This window comes from Sprattus sprattus (assembly GCF_963457725.1).
Source record: "Sprattus sprattus genome assembly, chromosome: 10".
NCBI classification, from domain to species: domain Eukaryota; kingdom Metazoa; phylum Chordata; class Actinopteri; order Clupeiformes; family Clupeidae; genus Sprattus; species Sprattus sprattus.
In genome coordinates, this window is record NC_137908.1 from 10707665 (window position 1) to 10722380 (window position 14716).

Genomic DNA, 14716 nt, shown 5'->3' on the forward strand with positions numbered 1-14716 from the left:
TGTGCTCCACTACCCACCCTCCCTTCCACTACCCCCCGCCCCTTCCCTTTCTATGACCCTGTTTCTCGCAGGGCTCTTTTCTATTTGCCCTCAGGTTGAGGATCAGAGCTGAACTCATCCCTTTCTTCAGCTTTGAAGTCATCCGTCTCAATCCCCCATTCTCCCTCTCAGCTCTCTCCCTTTTCTACTCTCTCTCTCTCTCTCTCTTTCTCCCTCGCTTTCTCTCCTTTATTCCTCCTTAAAGCTATACACACTTAAAACTCCACACACACATACACACACAGGAGCGCACCCCATCCTCAACCTATTCTTTTGCTTCCGCTCTGTCTCTTGGTCACTTTCTCTCCCTCTCTCCTCATTACTTTAAGTTAAATAGCCAGATCAGACATGCTCCTTTCTGATGGCGTTTCTGCGCAGGCTGTCCCGGTCTTTTGAGTGAGTGTGTGAGTGAGTGAGTGAGTGAGTGAGTGAGTGAGTGAGTGAGTGAGTGAGTGAGTGAGTGAGTGAGTGCGGAGTGAATGAGTGAATGAATGAGAGAGTAAGTGAGTGAGGGAGTTAGAGAGGCAGGGACTGAGAGAGTGTGTGAGTGTGTAAGTAAATGAGTAGGTGAGTGAGTGAGTGAGTAAGTAAGGGAGTGAGTGAGTGAGGGAGTGAGTGAGTGAGTGAGTGAGTGAGTGAGTGAGTGCGGAGTGAATGAGTGAATGAATGAGAGAGTAAGTGAGTGAGGGAGTTAGAGAGGGAGGGACTGAGAGAGTGTGTGAGTGTGTAAGTAAATGAGTAGGTGAGTGAGTGAGTGAGTAAGTAAGGGAGTGAGAGAGAGAGGGAGTGAGTGAGTGAGTGAGGGAGAGAGTGAGTGAGTGAGTGAGTGCGGAGTGAATGAGTGAATGAATGAGAGAGTAAGTGAGTGAGGGAGTTAGAGAGGGAGGGACTGGGAGAGTGTGTGAGTGTGTAAGTAAATTAGTAGGTGAGTGAGTGAGTGAGTAAGTAAGGGAGTGAGTGAGTGAGGGAGAGAGTGAGTGAGTGAGTGAGTGAGTGAGTGAGTGAGTGAGTGAGTAAGTAAGGGAGTGAGAGAGAGGGAGTGAGTGAGTGAGTGAGGGAGAGAGTGAGTGACTGAGTGAGTGAGTGAGGGAGAGAGTGAGTGACTGAGTGTCTGACTGAGTAAATGAGTGAGTGAGTGAAAAGTAGTGTGTAAGTTAGTGTGTGAGTGAGTGTGTGTGTGAGTTTGTGAGTGATCGAGAGAGTGAGTGAGTGAGTGAGTGAGTGAGGAAGAGAGTGAGTGAGTGACTGACTGACTGAGTAAGTGAGTGAGTGAGTGTGTGAGTGACAAGGCGTGAGTGAGTGAGTGAGTGAGCGATTGAATGAATGAGTGAGTAAGTGAGTGAGGGAGTTAGAGAGGGGGTTAGAGAGGGAGGGACTGAGTGAGTGTGTGAGTGAGTGAGTGAGTAAGTAAGGGAGTGAGAGATAGAGGGAATGAGTGAGTGAGTGAGTGAGTAAGTGAGTGAGGGGGTTAGAGAGGGAGTTAGAGAGGGAGGGACTAAGTGAGTGTGTGAGTGAGTGAGTGAGTAAGTAAGGGAGTGAGAGATAGAGGGAATGAGTGAGTGAGTGAGTGACTAAGTGACTGAGTGAGTAAATAAGGGAGTGAGAGAGAGAGGGAGTGAGTGAGGGAGAGAGTGAGGGACTGAGTGACTGAGTGAGTAAGTAAGGGAGTGAGAGAGAGAGTGAGTGAGTGAGTGAGGGAGAGAGTGACTGACTGAGTGACTGACTGAGTAAGTGAAAAGGAGTGTGTGAGTAAGTGTGTGAGTAAGTGTGTGTGTGAGTGTGTGAGTGATCGAGAGAGTGAGTGAGTGAGTGAGTGAAAATAGTTATGAATCCAGTGGCTTCAAACAATCATTAGCGTGGATAACAGCAATATGCGGTATTAGAATTTCCGGTATTGTGCTACCCTTATATTATATATAAAGATATATATACAGTCTATACATGAAGATTGCCACTAGGCCCCTGTATTGTAGTGAATTGAACTTGATTTTGACATAAAACCAAGCATAGTTAAGCTACATAATTTCATTTCAAAGGTAATTTTTTGAAGCTGAAACATCAGATAAGATACCTCTGTTTTGAAATACACCTATTTTTGTTTCTCCAAGACGCATAAATACCAACATTATTGGATATGGTAAAAATACTGACAGACTCTGGACTCACATATGCGCATGCTGAAACCCACACCACACACACACACACACACACACACACACACACACACACACACACACACACACACACACACACACTCCAAGGACAGGTAGTCCCTCGGGAATTCAGGGCAGCTGTGGTCCCACACTGCATTTGATTTTATGATAACTGTAGAATTCATCTCAGCTAGATCAAGTTTGTGTTTGTGTGTGTGTGTTTGCGGTGTGCGTGTATGTGCATGTGTGTGTGCGCGCGTGTGTGTGTGTGTGTGTGTGTCTGTACGCGCAAGTTTCCAGTTATTATCATTTCCCCCCTATTTTTAGCTGCGGGGCCTTGGAGTGTCAGTTGTAGTGGACGGCAAGAGGAATACATTATTTGCCATTTATTTGATTCGTGCACATTAATGAAACAATATAGAGAGCTTTAGCTATATTAATAGAATCTTCCTTTATCTGGGATAAGGCATATGGCCCTTCATGAAAAAAGAAAGAGAGAGGTTTTTTTTTTTTATCTCGGTCTGTCTCCCTCTGTCTTTTCGTCTATGTCTATCTCTCTCTCTCCTCCACAGTGGATGTCCTTTAGTTGAACTGCTGAGATGATTAAGGAGTCCAAACCATTCTCTTCTCTTAGTGTCCTCTGATTACTAAAAGTACAGGCATGCATGTGTCTTTAAGTATCCATGTCCTCAACCACAAGTGCATAGATGTATACAAACGCAAAGATGAAATATATATATATATATATAAACTACGATATATATATACTATACTATATATATATACATGCGTAAAGATACGCACACCCCGATAAGGCAGTGCGGCTCAGCCAAACAAATACATCTTCATTTCCCCAACGCTCCCCCCAATCATGTTCACAACATCAAAATGAGAATCCAATAGGCTCAGTCTGCTGCACAAACAAACGCAATTCAATTAACGGCTTGGCCACTAACGAGTCATTAATGAGACCTCAGCGAGCCAAGCCCACTCAGTCAATGCACACTTCTTACGAGCTGCACTGGCGAGCCTTCCCTTCCTCTTAGGGACTAGGGTCAAAGTGACGATGTTATGGCAGCCATTTTGGTGAAGTTTCTCCAGGTTTGCCATTTTCTACTTGCCTTACTTCACAATGTTTCTTCCCTATTTTTAAAAGCTTGACGCGACCCATAATTGGTTGTTCATTTAAATGTTTAACAGTGCTGTAACAAACGCTACAAATCCATAGACATGGGACTCAGTAGATGTACTTTCTCAACATGGCTCAACACAAAGTTGAGGTGAAGGACAAGAGGAGAGCAAGGACAGAAGGAGGAGCCCAACTTTCCAATCTGGCTTCTCTCGCCCTCTCGCTCTCGCTCTCTCCCTCTCCCTCTCCCTCTCCTCCATTCAAGACATGTGTCTCTGTCATCAGGTATGTGCTTTCAGGACAGCGGGCTGGTGCAGACGCATTTGAGCACCATGCCTCCGAATGAGATGCTGAAATGCATTCTGGTAGTGCAATTGTTTTCCCCAGGCAGGGCCACTGATGGAAATACAATACCTCACACTCACTCACTGTGGGTTCACATTCAATAGTAATAAAGCAACGTGAGCTGTAGTTTCTTTCTTCCCCCCTCTTCTGTGTCAGAAGAACTGTGAATCCCAGAAGCCCTTGAGGTTTGGGCTACCAGAGGCCATACTTCTCTCTCTGATTGCTGGCTCTGAGCTGAGGGAATGTGTGGGTGGGATAAATGGGTTTATTAATGATTCACAACCGAACCCCCACCCACTTCCTCAAAGCCCATCTCTCTATCATCATATTATGAACACATGCACCACATCTATACATAATGTGTGTGTGTGCGCCTGTGTGTGCATACATGCATGCTTGTGCGTGTGCGCATTTGGCTCATTATAAAAACTACCAAACTTCTGCCAATTATTTTGCAAGAAACCAAAAATAAGCATTTTCTCCTCAATTTTAGGGGTCCATTTTTTTTGCAGGTGAAAATGAAAATGTATCCTTGGCCTTGGGATGTACTGACAGAAACCTTGCACCCATTCGTCTAACAAGGGAAGAGATAGACAGCCTTCTCCTTTCTCTCCAGAGCAGGATGCTGTTGGGCCGGCAAACATATGGTCAGGAGTCTAGCAGATGGAGGAGCTACAGAGCGAGCGATCAAGCAGGGAGCCAGGTGCTTTAGATGAGTGTGAATGTGAATGAGTGAGAAAGAGGGAGGGAGAGTAGTAAGAGAGAGAGAGAGAGAGAGAGAGAGAGAGAGAGAGAGAGAGAGAGAGATTCTGAGGGTGGGGGGTTGACATGAAACATGAGCGTGAGGAATTGTGAGTGTTCTGTCAATGTGTTTGATCCATGTGTGGCCTTGTATGTGAGATTCATTACAGATGATGCGTGTGTTTGGCATTTAAATTAGTATGGCAGTGACACATTTCATGGATGACGTGTGTGTGTGTGTCTGTGTGTGTGTGCATGTATGTTTGTGATGTCAGGCACATAATTGGAAGAGACCTGCTTGGGAGTAATTGGTAAATACACTGTAATTCCTCCACACCAACACACACACACTGTGTTTAATCTGATATAGTCAAAAAGGGCTATCTATGAAAAAATATACATAATTCAAGTAGAACCCAACCCTGGCACACTTACTCTGCCATTCCAACTGCCTTCCATCCATCCATCCATCCATCCATCCATCCATACAGTCGCAGCCCAGCTCTCAGCACGACGCAACAAGGGAATTCCCAAGCATATTCTTTTATTAAACTCCTTTTAGGCACTCAAACGTTACAACAAAGGTAATCAAAAATGAACAGAAAATAGGGGAAGCCCTACGCCTTGCACCCAGTGCAACCAGCGTCTTCCCCTCTGTCTTTCTCTCTCACTCTCTCAGCCAGTTCTGATTCTCACTAACTATTTAACTCTACCAACTTAGTTGCTGCTCAGGTGCCAAACTAGTCTAATCATTTGCACCTGAGCTTGCAATCAGTGGATGCCCGACCTCACTAGTCCCCAGAGCACCTCCCCAGGGTCCTAGAGCCTGCCCTGTAGTACTGGTCACCCATAGGAACCGAAGTGGGAGCCTAAGAGCAGCTTGGGCTACCACAATACATACATACCTGCCTGCCTGCCTGCCTGCCTGCCTGCCTGCCTACATACATGCATGCATACATACATACATACATACATACATACATACATACATACATACATACATACATACATACATACATACATACATACATACATACATACATACATACATACATACATACATACAAACAAACAAACAAACAAACATACATACATACATGCAGAACTGTACATGCAGAAAAAGAAATTGGGAGCTGTTACAAATGCCAACGGTACACAGCCCCACATTCAGAGTGGCACAGTGCAGAATAATGCTGCAGCATTAAACTGTGTGCACACGTGAAAGTATGCATTGTGGATGGACATAGCTTACACAGCCTACCGCAGGCATGTGTACCCAGACCGACTGGGTAGGGGAAGTGTGGGGAGGATGGAGGGGAGGAGACAAAGGTTGCACTTTGTCTCGGCATCACCGACGCGGCAGGAACATGCTGATTGCAGCTTTATATTCCTGAGGCTGTATGTGTGTGTGCGCTCACATACAAAAAAATAGAGCATTAAAAGATGTTTATATGCCTGTTTGTTACGTAAGGCTTGATCCAGCAGCATGGCCAGTGAAGTGTGTCCGGTGAAGTGTGTCTAGGTCTGTACCCACTAAAGCAGGAATAAAGCAGACATTACTCATTTATGTCCTTTCCCGCCTCTCAGGGCCCATCTATCAGTCTGACCAACTTGATCATGAATGTGAATTCAAGAGCCAATCCCTGCTCTGTGCGTGGGTGTGTACTGCATATAAAACATGTGTGTAGGTCAGCTAAAGCTAAAATGATATCTACTACATACGTAACATGTGACTGTGATCAACCCAATGAGGTCTACTATAAACCATAATAATGAGCCAGTTAAAGACATATAAAACACATATCACATTTGGTTTCCTATTGACTTGCAGGCAATGTTAACAGATGTGAGCTAAATTACTCTTCTTTTGCTTTAATATTAGATCTGATTATTTGTTTCATGGGTGCCCATGGGTGCCCTTTCCTACAAGTTTGATCCAGGTTTGACTATTTGTTTCATCCCCCTTTCTATACATTTTCCTCTATGCAACTAACTTACATGTCTTACATGGTGCTAAGCAGACTCTGGCAGGCTCTGAAGATGATACCACCACTCTCCCACGACTCTTTATTCTATAGTCTGACATCATTGTGAGACCCATTAGCGTGGCTGACAAACATCAACATGTTAATCGATAGCTATATGCTTAGGTTTGATTGACAATTGGATGCCAAACGGCAGCGATCAATTATCTGCCTCACACCATTAAGTGCCAGGCGATTCACCTCTTTTAGGGGAATGAAATCTCTTCCCTACCACAGAAATGAACGGTAATTAAAAATCTATAAAAGGTTGTTATGACTTTGTGCTGGCTGGGGAGCAAAACCTTATGTATTCTCCATGCAGCGATGCGTGAAAATGCACACACACATTCACACACACACACACACACAGTTGCGAGCGTACACACCAGCATAGACACATCCTGTGACCTACACAGGCTAACTCTGTAGGGTATAGTTGTAAAGCAATAAACCTTATATAAGGTCACAGGGACACACGTGTGTGTGTGTGTGTGTGTGTGTGTGTGTGTGTGTGTGTGTGTGTGTGTGTGTGTGTGTGTGTGTGTGTGTGTGTGTGTGTGTGTGTGTGTGTGTGTGTGTGTGTGTGTGTGTGTGTGTGTGTGTGTGTGTGTGTGTACGTGTACGTGTACGTGTACGTGTACGTGTACGTGTACGTGTACGTGTACGGCCAGAATGGGGCCATATTCCACTCAGTTCCATAGTCTTCCTTAATTACTATCCCTCAGTTCCCTGAGACAAACCCCTTCATTTACACAACCATGTTGCACAGCAGATCAATGCTAACTAGGCCAAATGTTGTTTAGAAGTTTGTGGCCAACAGCAAAAGCATGAATAATGATAGAAAAAGCGAGAGGGAGATCTGGAGACATCCCTTCTAATATAGGCTAATTAGAGGCATAGAGTTATAGATTCTTCCAGGTCTACTCAATTCCTCCTCCTTTTTTCCCACTTCCCTCCGTAAGGATGAAGGAATGTGGCCATGAGGACTCTCATCAAAAGCAGAACAGAGTGATCTTGCTTCAAAAACAATATAGGGGAGAATTGAATTATGCTCTTTAGGGCCTCTATGGCATTGGAATTTCTAGTGGCCGTAAAGTCAGTTTCATAAAACTGAAATAAAGTTTTGAGTGATTTTAATTCCTTCCTTTTAACAATACCACCTGAGTTAGCCAAGCGGTTGTTTTTACATAGGCTTTAGCACAATTTGCAGACTGCCGTGCTAATTTGCAGTATGTGCATGTGTGCTAATATGTGATGTAATGTTAGTGTAACAAAGCAGGGGAGAGGGGGATAAAGAAAACACATATTGCTTAATATTCAGCAAGGAGCAAGGAGAGACCTCTCATCTATATTCCAAAGTCAATACCGTAGACATCAGTATTCTGGACAGGTCTGAATAGAGAGAGGAAGAGATGGAGTGAGAATTGAAAAGAGAAAATGATTGAGAGACAGAAAAGAAAAGGCTGCAACATGAGGGAAATGCCTCCTCCAAAAATGACAAAATTATGCGAAATTCACTTTCACTGGCAGTCCCATGTGTTCTTCATCATTGTACTTCAAATGGACAACAGCCCGGTAATGTGAAACATTTACTGTGTGCAAGACCCACAGTCCTGTTTCCTTCTCTCTTATCAGGCTGTCCAGTTGATAAAATAATAGTGAGGGCTTAAAAAAGGAATCCAAATGGCATGAGTAGGGGAAAGGGAGAACTATGACAAAAAAAAGGGGGGGGGGGGGGGGGGGTAGTTGAGAGGGGCTGCTAGCTGTAGCGGTCCAGTTCCACAGAGCTGATTAAACTATCATCCGCATCGCCACTGAGAGCATTAGGCCCACATCCAATCCCATTACACTATTTTTCCTCCCCCCTTTCTTCTCTCTCTCTTGCTCACACTCGCTCTCTCTCTTACTATGAAACACCCTTAAACACTAAGATCACTCACATAAACACACTCACACACACACACACACACACAAACGCACAGACCTCCCACTTAAAAGGCACTGTATCCAAGACAGCAATCCCATGTAAACATATGTATAACAACTTACGTAAACATACAATAAGCATTTCATCTATAGACGGAAAGGAATACCACATATGCGCCCCTGCTCTTAATTGTGACGGTTTTAGCATTTACAAGAGATTTCACACTACAAGTGCACCTTGGTGTCTATTATAAATGCTCTCCCCCCTGCTTAAATAAGGCTGTCTAAAATGAAACTGTGTAGTCTTCAGCCCCTTGAGACCTATCAAGCCCATGTGCTTACCCTTGTGCTTACTTACCTTAACCCATGGTCTGCTCTACTGCGGCGTCAGCCCCACTGCCATCTACTAATGATACAGAGCTTTGCATGGTGAGAAAAGCTGGTCTCAAGAAACACACCCTGCAGCGCCAGGAGAGGATTATGGGTGGGGAGGGTTGAGGCTGAAGGAACTTCAACAGCACTGAACCTATTACGATCAAAGATTAGCCCCACTACTGTGCGACTAATCAGCTATCTCCATAGCCCCACTCTCCCCAGACCAACATCATTTTGCCTCACCCTCAAGTATTCGAAAACTAAACTCCTCTCACCTTTGGGGCAATTTTTTTTATTTTATTTATGACACTTGGTGACACATTTGCATCTTTGTCTCTGTCTGTTTCTCTTCTCCCTCCATCTCTCTCCTTTCTCTCTTTCAGTCTGTTTCTCTTCTCGCTTTATCTCTCTCCTTTCTCTCTTTCAGTCTGTTTCTCTTCTCCCTCCATCTCTTTCCTTTCTCTCTTTCGGTCTGCCCCTCTCTTCCCCCACACACCACTGTTTCCCATGCACTCATTATAAGACATCACACTACATCAAGATCCATGTGGGGATCTCATTTGAGATTGAATTTTAATCAAAACTTTTATGGATTTGACATGTATACAATTACTGAAATACAGTTAAGCTTTGTTACATTGTTAATCTCTTCAATTGGAACCACCTGCCTGCTATTCAGGGGAAATTAGGAGAACAGGTTCTTACAGAGAGCTGGCAGCATCAAAATACAGAGAACTGTAATTCAATAAAAGTGCTTTGAAACTTACTTTTAGAAATCTGTTATTAATCTGTAATTCCTTTTTGACAGCCAGACAGACGGATGCCCTCAAATCTTTATAAAAAAACAAAATCATGAATGGAAAAAGGTCCATTCCAGGACGTTTGCTTAAATCGCAAAGCCTCTCCAAAGCACTTGCCAAAGATCTATCTATGAAAGGGTTTTTAAGCTCCTCATTAGCTAAAAACTGTCATTGGGAAAAAGCTTCACACTCACGCCAGTTTTGGCACCTACTAAAGCCAACTGTCAATATCTAAATAAAAAACTGTCAAGTCTCCCCCTTTTTTTGCACTAGTCCTGCAGCATCTTTTTGAGATCCTCAGGCTTACTGCTTAGCTGTGTGCAGTTGTCTTAGACTGGTACTCACCAGGTGTGACAGTCGAGGGAGAAAACATACGCAAAACACTAACTTCCTCTCCTCTCACACATAGACTCCCTGCCTTGCCACACTCCAGAAACCTCAGTGAATGTGCTTTTGTTCATCTGGCCCTCTAACTCTGCATGACACAGTGCAAGCATCTAATGTGTGAGCGAGCGCATGTTTGCTCATTTCTTTTTATTTTTCCTTCGAATTGAAAGGGAATAAGCAAAGCAACCCTCCACTGAGACCACTTAAGGACCACAACCTTTTGTTTTTTGCAGTTTTACAAGGAGGTGATGATGTTGGTAACAAGCGATGAAAAAGGAAGCTAAAAATAAAAAAACAAACACTGAGGAAGCGCTTAAAAGCGGCCGTGCATGAATACTCATCCGGCGTAACTTGTGTTTCTGTGGGGAATGCAGGTGTGGCACTAACGCACAAACAGCCTGTACACACTTTCACACTGTCTCCAGACCTGATGATCCACACAGTGCACTGGGGAGAGCTAACACAGGGATGGAAGAGAGAGAGAGAGAGAGAGAGAGAGAGAGAGAGAGAGAGAGAGAGAGGTGGATAGAAGGAAGAGAGACAGAGACAGAGAGAGAGAGGGAGAGAGAGAGAAAGAGGGATAGAGAGAGAGAGCACCAGAGAGAGATGGATGGGTGAAAGGGAGACAGAGATAGAGATGGATGGAAGGGAGAGGGAGAAAGACAGAGAGAGAGAGAGGGAGAGAGAGAGAAAGAGGGATAGAGAGAGAGAGCACCAGAGAGAGATGGATGGGTGAAAGGGAGACAGAGAGAGAGATGGATGGAAGGGAGAGGGAGAGAGACGGAGACAGAGAGAGATGGATGGAAGGGAGAGAGGGAGAGAAAAAGACAGAGAGAGATGGATAAAAGGGAAAGAGAGAGAGAGAGTGTGAAAAAGAGAGCTTTGAGTGACAGCACATAGATGGAGAGAAAACACCTGCTGAACCTCCATTAGCATCCATGCCAGACTGTACTCTCAGCGCTTTGGAGAAGGCTGAGCATAACCTTTCCAAAAACTAAGAGCTGAAAAATGTCATAAGCCCAGGCGATGCCTCCCAACCTCCCCAGGGACAGGCGAATAATGAAATCTCGACGATAACATCATTGACTCTCTTTCTCTTGGCTTTTCCCAATGCAATCATGGTATGAAACAATATGAAACTCTTTGCTCCCCTGAATGAAATACCACTATCACTAGTATACTAAAAACTAATACGAACTCATGAAACATGGCCCAGGGTCTCAGGGTCAGGATCAATTAGTGCATATCCCTATGTAAATGCGTAAATTATGACTCTTAATGGAGATGGCATTTTGATTGTGTGTTTCCTATATGCACTGCATAAATAACAAACTCTGTAACTGCAGTTTATTTCTCACTCGCTGGATTATTTAATTATTTCCAGCTCCAAATGTATAATGGTACAGAAAGTTTAACATTAGAATATTTTGATTAGGGCAACTGAAGAATGTGTGCGTGTGTGTGTCTGTGTTCGTGTGTGTGTGTGTGTGTGTGTGTGTGTGTGTGTGTGTGTGTGTGTGTGTGTGTGTGTGTGTGTGTGTTCGTGTGTGTGTGTGTGTGTGTGTGTGTGTGTGTGTGTGTGTGTGTGTGTGTGTGTGTGTGTGTGTGTGTGTGTGTGTGTGTGTGTGTGTGTGTGTCTGTGTGTAGGAGAGACAAGCAGTGGGTTGGAGAGAGGGCATGCATGAGTCTGGAATCTTCATTGCCATTATATTGCATCTAATGGAAGTTTTACTCTCTCTCTCTCTCTCTCTCTCTCTCTCTCTCTCTCTCTCTCTGTCTGTCTGTCTCTCTCTCTCTCTCTCTCTCTCTCTCTCTCTCTCTCTCTCTCTCTCTCTGTGTGTGTGTATTTTTAGTGAGGAGGTACACAATAGAGCTGGGAATTGCAATGCTCATTCCATTAGTACTGAACCATCAACTCTTTATTCTCGCCTATTGCCATTCCTGTCTGTCTGTCTCTGTCATATTATCCATCTATACCTTACGTGTGAGAGAAGAGGGAGAGGGAGTTGAGGTGAGGGCCGATGAATGATTTGATTTCTTTTATAAGGCTTTAATGCCTTTAATCAGATAGAACAGTAGAGAGAGACAGGAAGCGAGCTGGACAGAGATCGGGAGAGGGATTGGGAAATGAATGCGAGCCGCACTCGGGTCCGCATGGGCATTCTGACCCAATCACGGTACTCGGATGCTGCCGCTTTTGAGTCAATTTCTTAAGGTGAGAGCACTGCGCCACCCTCACCCCCCATTAGTATTGGCTAAACCCGTTCATCAATTGTCAACCACTGATGTCTCCGCAGCCAGGGAAACCCCACAGCACCATCCCCCCACAAGCCTCCTCTTCCGCCCAGCTCCACTGAGCTCAGCTCTGCATGCCCCGAGGAACGACTCTCAGTCACAGACACGCCAGCCTGCTCTGAAGACTGGTGCAACTATGCTCTGATTATCATTCCCTCAAGGCATGGCAGGTTCCACGGCTTACACAAGCAAGCACACCTCTAGTCGCAAAACATGCTTTTTTCCCCCTCTTCACTTGGTGCTTCTGTGTGAACACCCACAGTGAGTGAGGGAAACCGTGGTAACAAGCACTGTGAATATGTTCTCCCCAGTTTAGCGCCCCGTGGTTGTTGAAAAAAATTTAAAATAATTCAGCCCCCTTACATTTCCTCTACAGGCACATCAGTAAAGTGTCAAATGTGTTGACAGAGAACTTGCACATTTAGAGCTAATAAGTGTGTTGCCCACATTATTTTTACCCACAAGCGCAAATTTGTGGTGAAGCCTGTGTTTGTGTGTGTGTGTGTGTCTGTGTCTCTCTCTGCAAAACATTTTACCATTTCAGTCTACCTGTGTTATAAATACAATGTTCTGCAGGCTACCATGTGTTTCCAGACCTATGAGCGTTTCTTATTTATTTAAATCACACAGAGAGCTGCACCTGGATAAAGAGTATAAAGATGAATGAACATGCTGAATCAATTCAGTTTGGTCCTTGAATAAATGGTCTACTTTTGGAGGTTCCCCATTAAAAAATTAAATTGGGGACTGGGCTGAATCTTAACCCAAATCCTAACCTGTGTCTTATCCAGAGATGTTAGATGTTGTCTTTGCAGAGATCATGCAAAACATTTACAAATGATATTGATGAGTACCTACATCAAGCAATAAATAGATAGACACCTTACACAAATACATGTGTAGTAATTGTTTCCCAGGTGCTAGACTTGGCCTGTGGTCTGAAATATCGTTGATGATCACTTAGTATATGACAGCTGTATGGTAAAGTTAGGCTAACAGGGGGTTACCTCCACACATCTACATCGATTTAGGCCTATTGATTAATTGCCGGTGTTCAGGAACATAAACGTATCTCTGTAGTAATACACTGTCAACAGGGCTAAGACAAATCGCTTTCATCTTCTACTCACCGCATAGCAGTTGCATCCAGGCGCACGTCTTGTAGACTGTAGCGGTGTTGCAGAAAAAGAAGAGCATCATGCAGGCGATGCAGCTCAGGATGAGCACCATGGACATCAGCACGAAGAAGGAGGCTGCTTTAAAGGCGCCAGAGGGGATGGAGTTGAAGTCGGAGAAGGTCCCATGACATGTGAACTCCCGGTTGGAGGTTCCTTCACCTAAGCAGTAGTGGAACAAGCCGAAGTAACCGGCGTGCGGCGTGTTCACGCTGTCTCCGATCCAGTAGGGCTGGATGAACACCACCACGTTGATGATGGCAAAGCAGATGGTGAATATTGCCCACAGGACCCCGATGGCCCGAGAGTTCCGCATGTAGTTGTCATGGTAGAGCTTGGAAGCTTCTTGCGATGGCAGCATTTTCACTCCAAGGAGTCTTCCCCTCTGTTGATCTCTTCGTTTTCTTGTCGACTCTATCTCCCCCTATCTTCCTTACCGGTACCCCCAAAATGCGTGGATGGTGAGGACCCTGCGTTTGGATGCAAATGAAGGAAATCTGCTAATTATACATAGGTGAACACCGTCTCATCTCGACACGAGTATAGATATTAGTTCCTGTCTTCTAATGTTGACTTGCATGCAATCAGTCTTGGATATGCAGTCACCTATGAACAAGCTTGATCCAATCCAACAATTTTAAGAATCCTCCGATTCACTCCTCCTCCTCCTCTCATTGAGCAAGGAAACCGTAAAGGCGACCAAGATCACATTGCAAAAAATGCAGTGGTCATGCCAAAACTGACGAGCGGCACTTTCTCGCTGTCCACAGTATCTGTTTTAATATTGTATCCACTTTCGCCTCCCATTAAAGCGCCGCTTCAGAGGACACGAGACGCGCTGTCGACTCGCTGATGATGGATCAACCGCTACGGAGATCTAACGGGAACCGGAGCATCCAGGAGACGCGCTTGATCATGTACCAGATTATGTCAGTTCGACAAAAAAAAAACACGGTAACTGTTCAATCTTAAGAGTGAAATAATTGTTGACGCGTTTTTTTCTCTCAAAAGTAATGTTTTGACCACAGCAACCGATTCTCCGTCCTTTCCTTTCCTCTCCTCCCGTCGCTCCCCCGCGCGCTCACGCTCACGGGGATGTTCAGGACTGCCGTTGACGGCGCGCGCACGGTTTGGATATTGCAGAAATTTGAATTGCTTATACACCCTAACGCCCATCCCTCAATCATCCTATTAGAGCTCTTAGATCTCAAGAACCAAGTGCAACTTTTTCTAGGCAGCAGGAAAAATGGCATTTGTGAGTCTTGCCTGTCATCTGTTCTTTATGCTTCTGGTTTGTGACAAAATGGTAGAGCACCTTCAGATGTAT

The 14716-nt window shown here is 44.6% G+C and overlaps 1 protein-coding gene across 3 annotated transcripts in view; it reads right to left on the reverse strand.

Moving 5' to 3' along the window:
• The window catches only part of lhfpl4a (LHFPL tetraspan subfamily member 4a), a gene marked incomplete at both ends in the record, with an annotated part of 28243 nt that extends 14493 nt beyond the window's left edge, over positions 1-13750 (reverse strand). For all 3 annotated transcript variants that reach the window (XM_080845587.1, XM_080845586.1, XM_080845585.1), the window contains one exon: positions 13345-13750. In XM_080845587.1, coding sequence (XP_080701713.1) covers positions 13345-13750 — 406 coding nt within the window. The remainder of the gene's footprint in view (positions 1-13344) is intronic.
• Positions 13751-14716: the final 966 nt, after the last annotated feature.